Genomic DNA, 19,501 nt, shown 5'->3' with positions numbered 1-19,501 from the left:
ATACGACTGTGCATCCTGACTGCGAGAATACATGTACTGTTTTGCCCTTTTTGAGATGTTCTAGGCTGTTACTGTTCACAGGCATCCCTTGGAGATACTGTGGATTTGGTTCCAGACCACTGCAATGAAGCAGATACTGCGTTAAAGCAAGTCACAAATTTTTTAGCTTCGCAGTGCACATAACAGTTTTATTTGCACTGTACTGTACTTCATTAAGTGTGCACTAGGATTATGTCCAAAATAATAATTTATATACCTTAAATACGTAGCGGCTTCCCTCACAGCTCAGTTGGTAAAGAGTATTCGTATTCCTGCAATGCAGGAGACCCGGGTTCGATCTCTGAGTCACGAAGATTCCCTGGAGGGGGAAATGGCAACCACTCCAGTATTCTTCCTGGGAGATCCCATAGACAGAGAAGCCTGGCAGGCTACAGTTCATGGGGTCGCAAGAATCGGACATGACTTAGGGACTAAACCACCACCATACCTTAAATAAAAGTACTATATGGCTAGAAACTGCCAACTGTCATCTGAGCTTTCAGTGAATGTAGTAACAACAAAGATCAGTTATCACAGATCACCATGAAAGTTTGACATACTGTGGGAGTTACCAAAATGTGACGCAGAGACACAAAGTGAGTAAATGCTGTTGGGAAAATGGTGCTGATAGACTTGTTCAGTGCAGGGTTGCTGCCAGCTTCAATTTGTAAGAAACACGGTGTCCGTGAAACACGATAAAGCGAGGTGTGCCAGTGTAGTAGCGCTGTCACCTCAAGGTGACATCCGTTTGAGATGTTCTAGGCTGTTACTGTTCATAGACATTCCTCGGAGATACTGTGGATTTGGTTCCAGACCACTGCAATGAAGCAGATATTACGTTAAAGCAAGTCACAAATTTTTTTAGCAATGATAGAGCTGTTGCCCAGGCCACTCACTCCATTAGCATCTGATTTTCTGATCCTCAGGCCTTGTCTTTGCCTTAAAGGTTCGCATGACCTGCCTTGGAATTAAAGCTTTTATAATGTTCTTTTAAAGAGGAAGTGAGTACATTTCTATTTTAAGTACAGTTCTCTTTGCAAATGGAAAATCCAATTGATAAATGTTTAACAACTGTTGTGCAAGTCTCTGGCATTCGTGTAGGCACACGAAAGTAACTGGATGTGTAGATGATCATGTAGAAATCAAATCTAGGCTCAAGTTCATGTTTATTATTTACTAGCCATGTGACCATGGGCAAATATTAACCTCTCTAAGACTCTATTTTCTTATGAGGAAACTATGAATAAGAATTCCTGTCCAATAGAGGGTAACAAACAGGAGAATGTGTATTGAAAGTCATTAAATTTCTGGGACTTCCCTGGAAGTTCAGTGGTTAAGATTCTGTATTTCTAATGCAGGGGGTATAGGTTAAATCTCTGGTTGGGGAACCAAGATCCCGCATCCTGCAAGGCATGGCCAAAAAATAAATAAAACTTAATAAAAGAAGCCATTAGACTCCTTACCTTGTAAATGTGGCCCTGCTGAGGGTCTAGGGGAAGAGGGTGATAGTTATGCCCACCCAAGGCAAAACTGTGGGACACCTGGAGGGGCCAGCATGATGGGTGTCAAGGGACCGAGAGAGGACTGAGTCTCCAGGAGTTGAGCTGAGGGTCATCGCGATGGTCAGGGTCAGGCTGGAAGAGACAGAATGGAGGCCCCAAGCTCCATCCAGAGGCCGCTTGTTTTATCAAAACCTGACAGGGCTTTATTTACTGATTTGTTTGTCACTCTCTCCTGCTACCCAAGTCTGGTGCTCTCTCTGATGCTTACAGTGTTCATACCCCAGCACCCAGCTTAGGCCACAGCCCCATATTTGTTTGCTGAAGTCCTTTTGCTCAGACCATGTTTGTCGACTGAGTAAACATGACCCTGGTGATGACATTTCTAATCTAGTGTATAAGCAACTTCAAATAAGACCCCAAGAGAAAGAGACCCTGAAAGGTGCAAGAAGGGTCTGTAAAAAAAATAATGCCTTTGGTTTGGGAGCCTGGTGAAGTATTCCCATGCCTGTGGGTACCTCCAGTACCATGGTACCTCCCCAGGTCCTTAGGTTCGGCCATACTTTGACATGTTTTGGGTTTTTTTTCCCAAGACGGTGGAAATGTGCAAATCTAAAACCCAGAGCTCATTCATTCTCTTAACAAACTTACTTACACCTGCTTTCCACCTGGTCTCTTGGGAAGGTGCAAAGGGGAAAAGCATGGGCCCTGCCATCTAGGAACTCATGACTTGATACTTTTACTTACGGGGCCCCTAAAAGAAAGGGGGATGCTTCGTCCATCCCCTCTGGACCTCAGACCTTTTAAGCAACAGGTGATGTGGTTTTTCTCTGGTAGCTCTGGGTTGGTTAAATGAAGCCCTGTGTCGGTGGCTTTATTTACAGGCCTGCAGGAGCAACGCCAGCCAGCGTTGCACTGCTGACCTTTTCTGCTTCCGCCAGGTGCTTGGTTTACCAACAGCTGTCATCCGGCAGGGTTTCCCAAAGCAGACTGCTGTTGTTGACCTTGTGAGACACTCAGGGGGCAGTCTATGCTCAGAAATCGAGTTCTTGGTGAAAGACATAGCATTGTCGGTGGCATTGGAACTGGCTGGCTTTTTCTTGCTACTCAGCAACCGCGTTGGGCTCTCTTGCTGTGTGACGTCAGCATTAGCTATCACAGGCAGTTCTCTGTTCAGTGTATTTGCTAATTAAAATCAGTTGCTTTGTCAGTGACAATAAAGCAGTGACTGACTGATATGATTGCTCTGGGATTTTAATAATTTTTTAATTTTAAGAAAATATTAAAACATTCCTTTAAGCAGAGAGCATAGTAGAATGAACACCCACAGATGCATTACATAAATTTAACAGTGAACACTTTGCCACATTTCTTCATCTGTTTTCAGGCTTTACTGGTAGCTCAGCTGGTAAAGCATCCGCCTGCAATGCAAGAGACCCCAGTTCAATTCCTGTGTCAGGAAGATCCCCTGGAGAAGGGATAGGCTACCCACTCAAGTATTCTTGGGTTCCCCTTGTGGCTCAGCTGGTAAAGAATCTGCCTGCAATGTGGGATACCTGGGTTTGGAACATCCCCTGGAGAAGAGAAATATTCTGGCCTAGAGAATTCCATGGACTATATAGTCCATGGAGTCACAAAGAGTCAGACACGACTGAGTGACTTTCACTTTCACCTGTTTTTATTTGTTGTTGAAGTACTTTAAATTACAGACATAAAGACATTTCATGCCTAAATACTTCAGAGTGTATGTGTGTGCTCAGTCGCTTGGTTGTGTCCAACCCTTTACGATCCCATGGACTATAGCCTGCCAGGCCCCTCTGTCCATGGGATTTCCCAGGCAAGAATACTGGAGTGGATTGCTGTTTCCTTCTCCAAGGGATCTTCCCAACCCAGGGATCGAACCCACATCTCCCACATTGACAGGCAGATTCTTTACCACTGTGCCACTTGGGAAGCCCAAATCCTTCATTATTATCTCTAAATAATGACATCTTCCAATAACCACAACATCAGCAGCACTTCTAACAAAACTAATAAAACAGTAAATCCTTGGTGTCATCTTATCCAGTCCATGTTCACATATCCCTTGTTGTTGCCCAGAAATCTTATAATTGGTCTGTTTAAAAGAGGACTCAGACTTCCCTGGTGGCCCAGTGGCTAAAGGCTCTGAGCTACCAATGAAGGGGGCCTGAGTTTAATCCCTGGTGAGGGACCTAGATCCCACATGCTACTGCTAAGACCTGGCGCAGCCAAATAAATAAACTTTTTTTTTTTAAAGAGGACTTAGTCCTAGGCTAACATGTTACATTTTGCATCTTAGGCTTTTAAAATCTAGACCGTTCCTTCCCCCGAGCTTTTTGGATGTTTTTGTTATTCATGCCATTGACTTGGATGAGTTCTTGTATCTTTCACGAGAGATTATGAAGTTTTGGGGGGAATTCCTTTTGTGCTATAGCTAAATTTCTTTTGTTGCATTTGTACTAGGTACTCTTAACCAGAGGTGTGTGTTTTTAATATTTCACCATCAAATCTTGCTTCAGTATCTTAAAAACTCATTTAGATCTGACTGTGGCTTTTTTGTTGTTTTTTGTTGTTGTTGTTCAGGAAAAAGCATTTCTTATATTCACTTCTTTTAAATCTCAAATAAAATCTCTCTCCTGGATTTATACACAATTTATTGACTTCAAATGAATGCAAAATAATAAAGGTGGGTTCTGAATATCAGCCATGTATAAGGTTAAGGATACCTCTAATAATTCTTCTTGATGTTCAGTTTGCAGAGAAATTCCAGGAAGTGAAAGAAGCTGCCAGACTAGCCAGAGACAAATCCCAGGAGAAAATTGAGACTTCGAGCAATCATTCCCAAGTAAGTAATTTGCCCGTAAAATAAATGAGTGTGATCAGTGATTGGGACTTTGTTCCTTGTCACTTTTGACAGGAAAGAGCAAATTTTCACGTAGGGCATTTTGAAGGCTTTTCAACTATTAGCCTGTTCACAGTGAGAAAGATGTGAAATGTTTTTATGAGACTTGAATTTTTCAAGATGTGGTGATACATTTTGGATGGAAAACATTTGATGAGATAAGAGTTAATACATGTCCCTCATCTGGAATTCTCTCTGGTCACTGTTTAAATACCAATGCCAAGAGGACGTGTTTTCTTTCTGTGTTGGGAAGGGAGGTCTCCATGAAGCATGCTCATGGACCAATGCAGCTACCTGTGCCCGTGACAGAGAAAACTTGGTCAATGCCAGAGACTCCCCGTCTGTTTCCCTATTATAACAAAGTCGGGTGGGAGGTGGTATTTCAACAGCTCTAGTTTAGTCAACGAAAATGTGGCTTTGCCAGGAACTGAGTCATCTGTCTACTGACAAGTGTGATCACTGACTAAGAGGGACCTATCTTAACCTGAAATAAAACTATCTGCCTTCCTGATGTCTAGGGTGGGGTATGCAGTATTAGGCAGAAGCCTTGACCTTGAGACAGAGTTATGTGTAGAGAGACAGGGCAAGAGAGACATGAGGAGCAAGCATCTGGGGTTAGGAATAAACATGATGTAAGTGAAAGCCAGGAGTCTACCGGCCTGGGGGAGAAGAGTGCCTTGGGAGGACCAGGGATGCACTTGGAGGGACCGTAAAGGACCCAGACTTCTTCATTAGTGGATCCCTTCTTACCTAATTTTGTACTATTGGATAGTGATAAGACACTTGAGGTGTTTTATGGCCACTGATCAGGAATTGACACGATGGTTGCATGTGGGTGGTGAGGAAGTCAGGGAGCAGCCGAGGGCAGGAAGACTGGCGAGGAGGCTGTGGGATGGAGAATGGCCATGCCGGGATGGCCATAGATGGATTCTGGGGCAGAGATGAGAACCTGCCTCCTGGAAGAGAACCTGGAGGCACAGGCCTCCTGAGTGGTCAAGATCAACACCCTAGGCTTGGTCATCAGCCATAGCCAAACCTGGATCATATAAAAGATGTCCCTGTGGATTTATGGAAATGAATGTGTGTTAGACTCCCAGTGGACAGGAACTTTCCTGAATCTTTATAAATAATCTGTAATATCATCTAAATGATACTGTTGATTTAGCATACTAATGTCTGTACTGAGTAATATCTGAGGCACTCTAAAATTGGGCACTTGAAGTGGTCCATAGTCTGAGGAGTTTCTTTTTTTTTTTTAGAATGCTAAATTTTATTTCATTAGATAGAGGAAAATCTATCTTTTAATTAATTTTTTATTGGAATATAATTGATTTACAATGTTGTGTTACTTTCTGCTGTATAGCAAAGTGATTTAGTTGTGTATACATACACACACACACACACACACAGTTAGATTCTTTACAGAGAACTGAATAGAATTCCCTGTGCTATTCAGTAGGTTCTTGTGAAAGTCGCTTAATCATGTCTGACTCATTGCGACCTCATGGACTATACAATCCATGGAATTCTCCAGGCCAGAATACTGGAGTAGGTAGCCTTTCCCTTCTGCAGGGGATCTTTCAAACCCAGGGATTGAACCCAGATCTCCCATACTGCAGGCGGATTCTTTACCAGCTGAGCCACAAGGGCAGCCCAAGAATACTGGAGTGGGTAACCTATCCCTTCGCCAGGGGATCTTACTGACCCAGGAATCGAACTGGGGTCTCCTGCATTATGTTCTTACTAGCTATTTATTCTATATATACTAGTGTCTATATGTCAGTCCCAATCTCCTAATTTATACCCCCACCCACCCCTTTTCCCCCTGGTAACCACAAGTGTGTTTTCCACCTCTGTGACTCAACTTCTGTTGTGCAAATAGGTTCATTTGCACTATTACCTTAGATTCTACATATAAGCGATAACTTATGGTACACAGTTTCTAATATACCATCTTTTTCTAAATGTCATGTTATAGTGATACCTTTCATATCTGAATTTCTTTATATAAGGTTTTTGCTTTAATGTTTATTTTCATCCCTAAAGTATTTTAAACCTAAAAAAGTCAAGTGTACAGAGAAGATGTTATTATATAGATATATATTAATTAGATATAAATGGCTTTTCTAAGCTTTAGTTTTTACTTACCCTTGCTGATGTTTTCCCAGATATGGAGATCATTGTCCATTTTTCTTTTTATTATAAATCACACAGTTGCTTGGTTTTTTGAATTTCTTAGAGAATGAGCACTTTGGCCAAGTTTTCTAAATACTTGAAGATTTTAAACAACCTAACTACAAAAACTTTTAATGTGTTTTTTCTGAATGTAAAAGCAATACATATTTATTGCAGAAATTTAAAATATGCCATACTATAAAGGAGGGAATAAAAATTACCTATATTCTTACCAAAGACATTTTGTTAATGTTTTAAACTGTTGCTTACTAATTTAGTTTTCCAGTATATTTTTGTATTATTCTTTTTCATCTTTGTTTTAAACTTATGTTTGTTATAATCATTTCCTTGTGTTTTCAAATATCACTTTTCAAAACTATTTTAATGTCTAGATTGTATTCCAGTGTTTGCTTATATCAGAACTTATTCCACCAAACTCCTGTAATTTGGGACATCTATGTTATTTCTAATTTTTCATTAATATAAATAACACTGTGATAAGCCATTCTTGGGTACTTTTTGTGCATTTGATGGTTTCTGCAGGATAAATTTTTTTTAACTTTTCATTTTATATTGGAATGTCAGTTCAGTTCAGTTCAGTTCCGTCCCTCAGTTGTCTCTGACTCTTTGCCACCCCATGGACTACAGCACACCAGACTTCCCTGTCCATCACCAACTCCCGGAGCCCATTCAAACTCAGGTCCATCACATCAGTGAAGCCATCCAACCACCTCATCCTCTGTTGTCCCCTTCTCCCACCTTCAGTCTTTCCCAGTGCCAGGGTCTTTTCCAGTGAGTTGGCTCTTTGCATCAGGTGGCCAGAGTATTGGAGCTTCAGCTTCAGCGTCAGTATAGTTGACAACAATGCTGTGTTAGTTTCAGGTCTACAATGAAGTGATTCAGTTATACATATACTGCAGGATAAATTCTTGAAATGGAACTATTGAACTAAGGGTAGGAGGTTTTGTGAGCTTTTGACACATACTGCAAACATCCCTGCAGAAATGTACAATTCTGACTCCCACCAGGAGTGAGTGAGAGCAGTTTTTCCTCCCACACCCTCACCCACAGAGCTTTGTTGATTTGACAGAAGAAAAATATATTTTATTGTTTTTTTTTTCATTTTGCATTTCTTTACTAGTAAGATTAAATTTTTTTGTTTATTGAGTCTGTATAATGTCAATTGCATATCATTTCCCTTTTTTATGTTCATTTCCAAGAACTTTATTTTTTAGCATGGATAGTTTTGAACCTATACAATACTAGGCAAAATTATGTAACTGAACCCCATGGGCCCATAGGTCAGTTTTAACAATTAGGAATTTATGACCAATCATTGTGGCTCAGCTGGTAAATAATCCACCTGCAGTGCAAGAGACCCGGGTTTGATCCCTGGGTTAGGAAGATCCCCTGGAGAAGGGAAAGGCTACCCATTCCAGTATTATGGCCTGGAGAATTCCATGGACTGTATAGTCCATGGGGTCACAAAGAGTTGGACATGACTGAGCAACTTTCACTTCACTTCACATTTCATCTACACCCATCCTCTCCCTCCACCTTTGTTTTAAAGCCAATCCCAGACACAATTTCATCCAAAAATATTTCAGAGTGTAGCTCTAAGAGCTGAGAACTCTAAGAGTTTATTTTAAATATAAGTATTGGCATTTTGTTTTTCATATCCACTTCAAATATTTCCCCCACATTGTTGTTTACATTCTGATATAGTTTTTGGCATTTTTTTGTGATGCAGAAATTTAGCCAGAAATTCATTCCCTTCATGATTCCTCCCTTTGCCTTTATGCTTCTTGGGAGACTAAATAAGGTCTTTCTAAGACCTTATCCGAGACCAGATGAGATTGACCTCCATGTGGTATGTCTTATTACAGAAAGCATTACAGAATATTCATAACAATGCTAATAGTAATGGAGACAGCAGACACCCATATCTGATTCCTGGTAGTTTTTTTTTTTTAATGATCTTTCTGTAGCCTTAGGATAAAAAGTTATCTCAGCTTCTTCTTGTCATTTGGTCGCTAAGTAGTGTCCGACTCCTTTGTGACCCCATGAACATAGACCGCCAGGCTTCTCTGTCCATGGGATTTCCCAGGCAAGAATACTGGAGTGGGTTGCCATTCCTTCTCCAAACTCAGTCACTGTTTCTTATTATAACCACCCCCACCCCCACTGCCTTTTTAATCTGTGGCTTCTATCCTGTGTTATTTAAGGAGACCAGGTATCCTGACTTGTAGGTTTATCTGTAAAGTTTGATTTAAAAAGTTTCTGCCTAAAAAAAAAATTAAAAAAAATAAAAAGTTTCTGCCTAACGGCCCTAGATGCTGTCTTGTGAATAAAACACACAGACTTTCTGGACTCCATGTGGACTCTTCCAGGGCCAGTCTTGTTATTAGTCTTTGTGTTGTGCGTTCTGGTTGGAGACGTTGGGTCTCCCACACTCATAAACACACAGCTCCTGCTGCTGTCAGGACAAGTGATAAGGTGCGAAGGTAACCCCATCTTCCACTCAGGCATCCAGTGTCAATGGGACAGACGATGAGAAGGCCTCTTGTGCGGGTCCTGCCGACACACACCTCAAGTCCGAGAATGACAAGCTGAAGATCGCTCTGACCCAGAGGTGAGCATGTGCAAATCCAGGCGCTATCGTCTCCAGAGTCGGCACTCCCCTGCAGCCTCTCCCACTGGGCAGGGCTTCAGGAACTTGGGGGAGGAGACTGGCTTCTGTTCAGAATAGCTGGTCTTGTCTGCCGGCCAGAGGAAGACCAGCTGCCTTCGTGGCTGTTCCCTGTCCACATCAGCATGTATGTGTGTGTGTGTGAAAGAGAAATGTGACCCTATGCTTTTTTTTTCCTTCAGCTGTACTGCATAGCATGTGGGATCTTAGTTCCCCAAGCAGGGATTGAACCTGGGCCTCTGCATTGCAAGTGTGGAGTTCTAACCACTGGACTGCCAGGGGGGTCCCTGTGCTTATGTTTCACTTTGTTTTGTTTTTTGAGAAGCCAAATTTATCATTTATTTGTATATGATAGACTGTCTTGAACATCCAAGAGAAACATATAGAAACCTTAAGAGACTATCTTTAAAATAATATAAAGTCTCACAAAAATCAGTAACTTTTCTATATGCAAACATCACATAGACTATATATTTGAAGAAGAGATTTCCTTTATAATGCCTATATGCTAAGTCTCTTCAGTCGTGTCCAACACTGTGACGTCATGGACTGTAGTCCGCCAGGCTGCTCTGTCTCTAGGGTTCTCCTGGCAAAAATACTGAGGTGGGTTGCCATTTCCTCCTCCAGGGGATCTTCCCTGACCCAGGGATCAAACCCAAATCTCTTACGTTTCCTGCATTGGCAGAGGGGTTGTTTACCACTAGAGCTACCTGGGAAGCCCTTCCTTTATAGTATGAATTATTAAGTATAATATGAACCATAAAATACATAGGAATAAACTTATAAAATGTACAGGATCTTTGTGAAGAAAACTCAAATAATTTTGAGGACCATACATGAATAATTTGACAAATAGAAAAAAAAAGTCTGTTGGAAAGGAGTAGGAAGCCTTAATATTTTAAAAAAGTATCAATTTCCCTTAAATTAAATATAAAGTTAATGCAGTCCCCATAATGATATCAGCAAGATTTTAATTTTTAATGACTACAGTAGCCATGCTTGTGTTTTTGTATCTCGAGAATGTGGCCCATTTCCCAAAGCCAGGCTGGACCTCATCGTGTGGGCTGGCTCCATGAGCACCCTCAGGGTCACTGTCTTTGGAGTCATTCTGTTCACTTGGCAGGGAACTCTGCCAGCTCGCCCAGCCCCTCTGTGGCTGCGTTCTTCAGAGCTGCCCTGTGTACGAGCTCTGTCATATTAATCCCTCCGTTCTACACAGATAAGGAAACCGAGGCCCAAGTGGTACAGACAGTCCTTTCCCAAGGTCACACGGCTGGTAGATTCTCCGCCGTCCCACAGTGCCTGTCTATACTGAAGGCAGGAACCTTCAGGAATCCTCCCGGGGCAGCCAGTCATGCTCCACAGCTGGAGCCGATGGATTAGCACCCGCTTCTGCCACCCAGCGGCCTGACCGGTGCTTGGAACTCAGTTCCCATGATCTGACCTAGGAATTTCAGAAGGAATGTGAGATCCAAAGATCCAGCACCTGCTTTGGACTGTGGGTTTTATCAGGTGCTTCAGAGGACAAAACTGTGCCCAGTCTCTCTTAACCATCAGGCAATCATGAGGACTGTTTTTGGTTGTTTAAGTCACAGTGGACTGCCTGGTTGAAAACGTTTCACCCCTAAAAATAAATTTTTTTTTAAAATTCCAGTTTAATGGACAAGTGAATTACAGGAATGAGTGTGAAGTCATTTCCCTAAGTCAGGTCAAATTCTCACTCGTCAACTCTGAAATTAATCACATGATAGTATCTGCTGTGTTTTCAGTCTGTGGTGTTTGAAACCAAAAGTACGTATTTTCCAGTCACATTCCTAGGACCTTGAGGTGCATGAAAGATAATGCAGATTATTAAAATACAGTTGTATTTACTTAAAAAAATTTTTTTAAAGAAGACTTTAGATAGAGAACTTTCCTTAGCCAAGCAGTATAGATTAGAATCCAGGAACTTTTTTTTTCTTAGTGGGTAAGTCTGATGCATTGGGTTTTTTAAAAATTGATTTTTATTGGCATATTCGAGAAGATCACCTGGAGGAGGGCATGGCAACCCACTCCAGTATTCTTGCCTGGAGAACTCCCATAGACAGAGGAGCCTGGTGGGTTACAGTCCATAGGGTTACAAAGGGTAAGACACAGCTGAGCGACTAAGCACATAATTGCTTTACAATGTTGTGGTAATTTCTACTGTACAGCAAAGTGAATCAGTTCTACCCTTCCTTTTTAGATTTCCTTCCCATTTAGGTCACAGTAGCTATACAGAAGGTTCTCATTAGTTATCTGTTTTATACATAGTAGTGTGTATATGTCCCAATCTCCCCATCCCGCTCCCAACCTCCTCACTTGGTGTCCATATGTTTGCTCTCTGCATCGGTGACTTTGTTTCTACTCTGCAAATAAGTTCACCTCTACCATCTTTCTAGATTCCATGAATAAGTGATATTATGAGATACTTGTTTTTCCTCTTTCTGACTTATTTCACTCTGTGTGACAGACTCTAGGTCCCTCCACATTCCTGCAAATGGCACTATTTTGCTCCTTTTTATGACTGAGTAGTATTCCATTGCATCTATGTATCATGTCGTTTTTATCCATCCCTCCATTGGTAGACATTTAGGTCACTTCCATGTCCTGGCAGTGAACATTGGGCTCCAGAGCAAGGAAACAAAGGGAAGTGTTGAATGGGAACAGCAGCTTGAGGGGAACCTAACTGCAGTTTGTTTTTGAAAACTTCCCTCATCACAGAGGATCAGAGATTATCATGTGGTTTGGTGGTAACATGGAGGCATCCCTCAGACCTGAGGTGACATGGGGTTGGCCAGGACTCCCTCACACACACTGTGGTTGGAACCCCACAGGGGATTCCCAGCCCTGTCTGCTCTGTCCTCTAGTCCTCAGCTGGATCCAGGCTGTCTGTTTAAACCTGGGGTCATTGGGCTCCAGAGAGTGGGGCGTCAGGAGCTTGTTGGAAAGATCCACAGCTTTCATGAGAGTCTCAGGGGGCCTGGGCTCCACCCCAGCACTTCAGAACCTTTATCCCTGAGACTCATTTCGGGAAGGAGCTAGACATGGGGCAAGAGGGACCCCTCCTGTGGCCAGGAGTCAGTAGGAAGCAGGCAGGGGGGTCTCTACCACAGTGTGTGGCTTCATTCATAGTTTTTTTTTAATTGAACTAGAGTTGATTTACAATGTTGTGTTAATTTCTGCCATATAACAAAGTGACTCAGTTATACATGTATGTATATAGTTCTTTTTAATATTCTTTTCTATTGTGGTTTATCCCAGGATGTTGAATATAGTTCAAGGGTTCCCTTCTCTCCAGAGTTCCCTGTGCTATATAGGTGGACCTTGTTGTCTATCCATTCTGTATGTAATAGTTTGCATCTTACTAACCCCACACTCTCCGTTCATCTCTCCCCCAGCCCCCTCCGCCCCTGGCAATCACAAGTCTGCTATCTACATCTGTGAGTCTGTTTCTGTTTTGGAGATAGGTTCATTTGTGTCATAGTTTAGATTCCATATATAAGTGATGTCATATGATATTTGTCTTTCTTTTTCTGACTTACTTCACTTAGCATGAGAATCTCTAGTTGCATCCATATTGCAGCCAGTGGCATTATTTCGTTCTTTTTTATGGGTCAGTTCATTCTTAGTTTCATCTCTTCCTTCTCTGAGAATTCTGTCCTTTCTGAAGTGATGCCTTGAGAAAAATCACCCAGCAGGGCAAATTAGTGCCCCTTTAGTGGGGCAGATATGTTCCCACTAAAGAGAAGCGCCAGGCCTGCAGGACCCGTGGTCCTTGTGGCCAGGCCACGGAGGGAGAGGATGTGGCCTTGAGGGCTGGGCTGAGGGGGTGGCTGGCAGTTGAGTGGATGGCACCCAGCACCCTGGTCACCGCCTGGCCCCTGCCCCACAGTGCCGCCAACGTGAAGAAGTGGGAGATTGAGCTGCAGACCCTGAGAGAAAGCAACGCGCGGCTGACCTCGGCGCTGCAGGAGTCAGCGGCCAGCGTGGAGCAGTGGAAGCGCCAGTTCTCACTGTGCCGAGACGAGAACGACCGGCTCCGGAACAAGGTGGGCTCAGCTGAGACCCCAACCCACAGGGAGTGGGAGGCCGGCATGGGACGGGGCAGCCGGAACCTTCCTTCCACTCCTTCCCCCCATCCCTCCACCTCCCACCTGCTTTCATAAGGGGAGTGTAGCCACGCACAGAAGTCACTTAATCCTTCTATTGAACCAAGTCTCATAGTTTGCCAAAGGGAAGAGGAATCAATGGGAGACAGCAGCTTTGTCTCTCAAAGAGCACTCTCCCATGTGCACTGCAGGTTGGCCTTTCGTGGGCAGCCTCCTTTTGGTATTTTCTGTTGGTTCAGTGACCTTCCAGAGGGTGAGAGAAGAAAACAGACTGGGGAAATGGTGAGGTGTGATTGCTCAGAAACCCTGCTCTGTGCAGACCACTGTTTCTGAAAACATGAATTAGGAAGCGAGAACAGGAAGTGTGAGATGGGGACGGGGTGCCCACTGCCCTCATGTGCCCTCCACCCTCCTACCTTGACATCCGAGCATCTTGACTTTTTTTCAGGATTTACCCGTGCCCTTCTCTGTAATCAGTCCCTCACACTCTGATGTTGGGCTGAATTGATGTGGAGGTTTGGGGGCCCCCAGTTGAGGTCCCGGGGTTGCCATGCTGTTTTGCTAGTCAACACTTTCCCCACAGTTGGTGACCATGGTCTGCTTTGCAGATTTCAGGGTCTGCACCACATTGAGATGGGGGCTGGCCCCCCTCACCCCCGTTTGTAACCCCCCACACTGTTCTGGGCGGATCCCCTGGAGACTGCTTGCCTTCCATGTCTCACTTAGTACAGATGGCACGTGAAACTGCCTCATGTCCTTTTTTCACGAAGTGCTGACGGTGAGGGGCGCAAGCCAAGTGCTGACTCTGCACCTTCCCTCCTGGGCTGGGCTCATCTGCCTGCCAGAGGGATCGATCGCCCTCTTTTCCCAAGCCAAGAGCTGAGTTTTCTTGCTTCACATCTGAGTGTAAGAACCAAAGGGCCATGTTGGGGGGTGGGGGGGATGGTATGTGGAGGAAGTGCCTGCTATGTAACTTGCTCGCTGCATGGGAAGCCCTGGGAACTTGACTTCCAGGGTGGGATGTGGATGTTGGGGGACCTCCGACAGCCCCCAAGGCTGGGGGTGCAGATCCTGAGGGTTGCTGCAGTCATCTCTGAGAATGGTCCTCAAGGTGACCACCCAGTGCCCTTCACCCCGAGGACTGCCACCGTACACTAGCAGGGACGTCATTGACCTGGCTCTTTTGTGTTACTTGGTTCCACTCCTGCCGTCCACTCTGGCCTCTGGGAATTGCCCAGCATCAGACAGCAATGCCAAGGTTGTCAGGCCTGTACATCCCTTCCAGGGGGTCAAGCTGGAGAAGGAGAGAAAGAGGCACTCTGAGGATGTGCCAGGTCAGCCAGCAACTGTCCTCTGTCCAGGAAGAGGCCCACAGGCCAGGACCCTTCTGCATGCATCAGTGGGGAAAGGTCATCTTGATTTAAAAGTGTTGGAAATGTCATTGAGTCCCACAGAGCTGCTCAATTCTCTACCCTGCTGGCTTCAGCTCTGGAGATGCAACAGAATCATTCAGGGCACGATTAAAATAATGTGAACATCATTCTGAGGAGAAGCAGACAGATTCATGGGACATCTGGCCCCTACTTGTGATAGATCCTTAAAAGCAAATCTAGAACTACTGTCCTGTGGCTACAAGAGAAAACCAGAATCCTGGAGCATCCTGAAGCCAGGTTGTGTGACTTCCATGGCTTCACTGGTATTAAGTGAGGCGCCCTGTGCCAGTATGAGCAAACAGCCTGGGGCAGCCCCATAGAGTTCATTTGTAGCCACAAGGAAACATTTGTAAGTGGGTTAATTTAGGGTTTATTTTAAAAGAGCTGTGGCAATCTCTTGTTTAATGATTAAAGTTAACCCCATGGACTGCAGCCTGCCAGGCTTCTCTGTCCTTGGAATTCTCCAGGCAAGATTACTGGAGTTGGTAGCCATTCCCTTCTCTGGAGGATCTTCCCAACCCAGAGATCAAACCCAGGTCTCCTGCATTGCAGGCGGATTCTCTACCGTCTGAGCCACCAGAGAAGCCCAAAGTAAACTGGCACCCCTGCTTTAACATGTGATATTTATTATTAAAGATTGACGAGCTGGAAGAGCAGTGCAGCGAGATCAACAGAGAGAAGGAGAAGAATACCCAGTTGAAGAGAAGGATTGAGGAGCTAGAATCAGAACTCCGAGAAAAGGAGACGGTGAGTGGCAGAGCTCTGAGCCGTGCTGCTCATGTCCCCTGGGCCTCGGCGGGTGGTCACCCAGGGACACGGCACGTGGCCATGGGACGTGTGACCAGCCCTGGCAGCTGCCCGGACAGCAGCACAGAGACAGCCAGGAGCCACACCAAGGCACAAAGAGCCCAGAGCAAAGGCCTGACCATTACCCTGTGCAGTACCCTCCTTGTGTCTATTACATATAGTCAGGCTCTCAGATCCCAGAGGAGTTGGACATTTTCAAACGCTCTTGAAAACTTTCATAGATGGTCCCTCATCAGAAGTTGAGTTCTGCTGTCAAATTAACACAGCAAGAACCCCCAGTCACACCGTCATTTATCTCCTTGGGGACAGGACAGCTAAGTACAGTGACTCCCTCCTGTCCGAACGAGTCCCATTCCGAGAGCCTGTTCAAAAATCCAGTTTGTTCCTAAGTCCATCAAAGTTAGCCTTGGTACCCAACTAACACAATTGGCTACGTAGTACTGTGCTGTAATAGGTTTATCATACTTGTCACACAAATAATACATAAGAGGCAAACCCAAAAAATAAAACATCTTTAATCTTGCAGTTTAGTACCTTGAAAAGTACAGTAGTGTCAGCTACCTCACCACTGCTTTTACACTTGCTTCTGGACATCCTGGGCTTGAAATAAAGATACTGTACTGCTGTCCTCCGCGCAGTCCTGTGTAGTAAAGTACACAAAGGCTCAACCATGCGTAGAGGATGCTTGCATGTGACAGTTTACACCAGGCATGTGAACTAATTTGTGCAACTGGACATGTGAATGCACGTTCTCATCTTTGTAAGTTTGTAGCTCGAAGGTTCGTATGGAGAGGACTCACTGTCCACAGAGGCTGGAGACTGTGGGCAAGTTACCAGTCCTCTCTCAGCCTCAGTTTCCCTAAAAAACAGGAATCATACTTCTCTTTTCATGGTGGCATGCAGGCTTCATGCTTTAATTCACGGGACATACTCAGCCTTTAGAATTACCTGATGTGTTTTAGGTATAACATCATCACCATTATTTACACGGACAGCACAGGTTCCAAAAGCCACTTCCATGACTGTACGTACACATTTAGGGATTTTCAAGAATACATTTTATCTGACATGCTCTCACATTCTTCTTCAAACTTCTGTCTCCTGTAGGAGTTGACAGACCTCCGAAAACAAAGTGAAATCATACCTCAGCTCATGTCAGAGTGTGAATACGTCTCTGAGAAGTTAGAGGTAAGAGCAGGGAGCACATGCACTTTGACTCGGGTGCGAAGGCATCCGTCATGTTACCTGTTTCTCTGAGGCCACTCCCATTCTCGCCTCGCTTGGTGAAGAAGAGTGACTTTGGATTCCTAAACAGCCAGCGTAACTGCTTGCTGGATGCCTGCTCTGCCCCCAGGGGAAGACTCAGCCGGTCTGCCTTTTGTTTTTCCACTTACACAAAGGTTTCGTGTGCGAAACTGTAGTGCAGGTGGCTGTTTCCTGCAGGCAGAAGTCCCTGCAGACCCACAGAAGGGCCAGGAGGGAGCAGGGGACAGAGGGAGGGCTAAGGGAGAGCCTCAGACCAGGGACTGTTCCACTGCCCCAGCCAGTGACCTTGGATATAACCTTGGGCAGGCACGCCCCTTCCTGGCCTCAATTTCTGATCCACAGAAGGAGTGTTTTCAGGTCCTCTCTCACCTCCGAGGGTCTCCTCACTTCTAGAGCACTTTGTTCAGGTACACAGCCTCAGTATTAGTAACTGATATTTAGAAGGCCTCATTTTATCCCCACAAGATGGAAGCTCTTGTTTGCTATGAAGAATGCTCACGTAAGGACTCACAGCAGTCCCGCCATTGGAAGCTTGAAAGTCTCCATAGCAACACCACAGGACAGACGGTGCACAGACCCACCATCCCTGCGTCTGGCACGGCCAGTCCTCCCTCACGGACAGCCAGCAGCTGGCCTGGGGCCAAGGAGGCCTCGCCTTCTCAGTGGAGACAAGTCACTCTCCCATGCATGCTGTTTCTCCCCCAGAATGGACCCCAAAGGGGGCCCTGCTGACAACCCTGGGCCTGGGGCTGAAAACCCCATGGGCTGGGATGTCAGATTTCCTCTGCCAGGCACTTTATAAAAGCATCGCTTGGCACCGGGCTGCTTTGGGCAGAACTCCGAGTTCTGCATTCTCTGTGGGCATCTTTTTAAGATGAGATCTCTGCTGGCAAACAGCAGGAAGGAGGGGCACACACCTGATGTCCAGGGTTGAGGGGGGCACTTGACACCTCCAGAGAGGCAGGCCCACCCGCGGGGACTGACTGAGTGACTAGCTCAGGTCTCAGTGGGCTCCTCCTGCTTTGTTCCAGACCCTTCTTCCTGTCTCCTCTTTTTTTTAAAAAAAAATTATGTGTTTGTTTTTGGCTGCGCTGGGTCTTCATTATTGTGCTGGGGCTTTCTCTAGCTGTCGCGAGCAGGGGCTACACTTTGTTGTGGTGCGTGGGCCCCTCACTGCAGTGGCTTCTCTTGCTGGGGAGCATGGGGGCTTCACTAGTTGCAGCTCCCGGGCTCTAGAGCAAAGGCTCAGTTGCTCCAAGGCCTGTGGGATCTTCCCAGACCTGGGATCGAACCTGCGTCTCCTGCATTGGCAGGACTCTCCTCCACTGTATCAGCAGTCCGTCCTCTCTCCTTCCGCTGCAGGCGGCAGAGAGAGACAATCAGAACCTGGAGGACAAAGTGCGGTCCCTGAAGACGGACATCGAGGAGAGCAAGTACCGACAGCGCCACCTGAAGGTGGAGCTGAAGAGCTTCTTGGAGGTGCTGGACGGCAAGATTGACGACCTCCACGACTTCCGCCGGGGCCTCTCCAAGCTGGGTGCCGACAACTAGGTCCTGCGTGAGTCCCCAGGGTGTGTGTGACCCGCAGTAGTGCTAGGACGTCCTCCCGTTCGCGTGGCTTCTGTCAATGCAGGCGCGGTCTGTCGTGTTTCCAAACCAGGGGTGCCGTCCACCCGCTCCTCTCCAGAATAGAAATCCCCCCTCGCTTCTTCTCTGGCCTCGCGAGGTCGTGGATGACTGGACGATTCTGACTCAGGAATCCAGAACTAGGTCTACCTTAAACGTTTACGCAGTTAGGGCAGGGATGTTTGTATCTTCTTTAAGGGCTGTTGCAACCATATGAACTGGAAAAAAAAATAGTATTTTCTAATCCAAATAGGAATAGCCTTTCCACCTCCATTTTTTTGTTTTGTTTTGTTTTGTTTTTTTGAGTAGAGTTCGGAGTATTCGAGTGTCCACCAGGCTCCAGTGCATGGGGTGTGGCCATAGTAACTTCCCTCTCAGCATATATAGAGATGCTTTCAAACAATGACTTAGTAGATACTTGTCCTGAGAGGAGACAAGTATCTCGTGGGGGTGTTTCCTGGCTGGGGCATCACCTACATCCACTCAGCCCACTTCCACCGGCCCTCCAGTTTATAAGGTTGCAACAACGTTCCTTTTCTTGGTTTTAATTTCTGAACAGGATACTGTGCTGTGGGGACAGCACACAGTGAGGGTGCCTAGCACAAAGTAGGTGCTTAATAAATATTTGTTCAATTAAACGTATACACAGAATTTAGTGTTTTAATCAATGCCCACCCCCCTCCTGCCAAAGCCCCTGTTGGAAAGTCTCCCGTCCTGGTGCACTGGGTCACTCTTTATCAGCCATGAATGTGACTTTGTGAGCAGACTTGTGGATTGGCTCAGCTGGCCCTGGGGCCGGGAAGGTGGCGGTGCAAGCAGCAGGAAGTGGTCTGAGCCCCAACCCCCAACCCCACAGGAGCCCATCCTGGTTCTCTGTCGGGGTAGGGGTGGGGGGCACCTCTAACAATGCAACC

General features: G+C 45.4%; 1 protein-coding gene across 4 annotated transcripts in view; it reads left to right on the top strand.

The window, feature by feature from the left end:
* The window catches only part of HOMER2 (homer scaffold protein 2), a 131,928-nt gene extending 112,702 nt beyond the window's left edge, over positions 1-19,226 (top strand). For all 4 annotated transcript variants that reach the window (XM_061158822.1, XM_061158820.1, XM_061158818.1 and 1 more), the window contains exons 4-9: positions 4,312-4,404; positions 9,162-9,268; positions 13,239-13,395; positions 15,525-15,635; positions 16,803-16,883; positions 18,324-19,226. In XM_061158822.1, coding sequence (XP_061014805.1) covers positions 4,312-4,404; positions 9,162-9,268; positions 13,239-13,395; positions 15,525-15,635; positions 16,803-16,883; positions 18,324-18,512 — 738 coding nt within the window. In that variant the 3' untranslated portion in view covers positions 18,513-19,226. The remainder of the gene's footprint in view (positions 1-4,311; positions 4,405-9,161; positions 9,269-13,238; positions 13,396-15,524; positions 15,636-16,802; positions 16,884-18,323) is intronic.
* Positions 19,227-19,501: the final 275 nt, after the last annotated feature.

The sequence above is a fragment of the Dama dama genome, chromosome 13 (genome assembly GCF_033118175.1).
Source record: "Dama dama isolate Ldn47 chromosome 13, ASM3311817v1, whole genome shotgun sequence".
Classification (NCBI taxonomy): Eukaryota; Metazoa; Chordata; class Mammalia; order Artiodactyla; family Cervidae; genus Dama; species Dama dama.
This window is presented reverse-complemented; position numbering and strand designations above follow the sequence as displayed.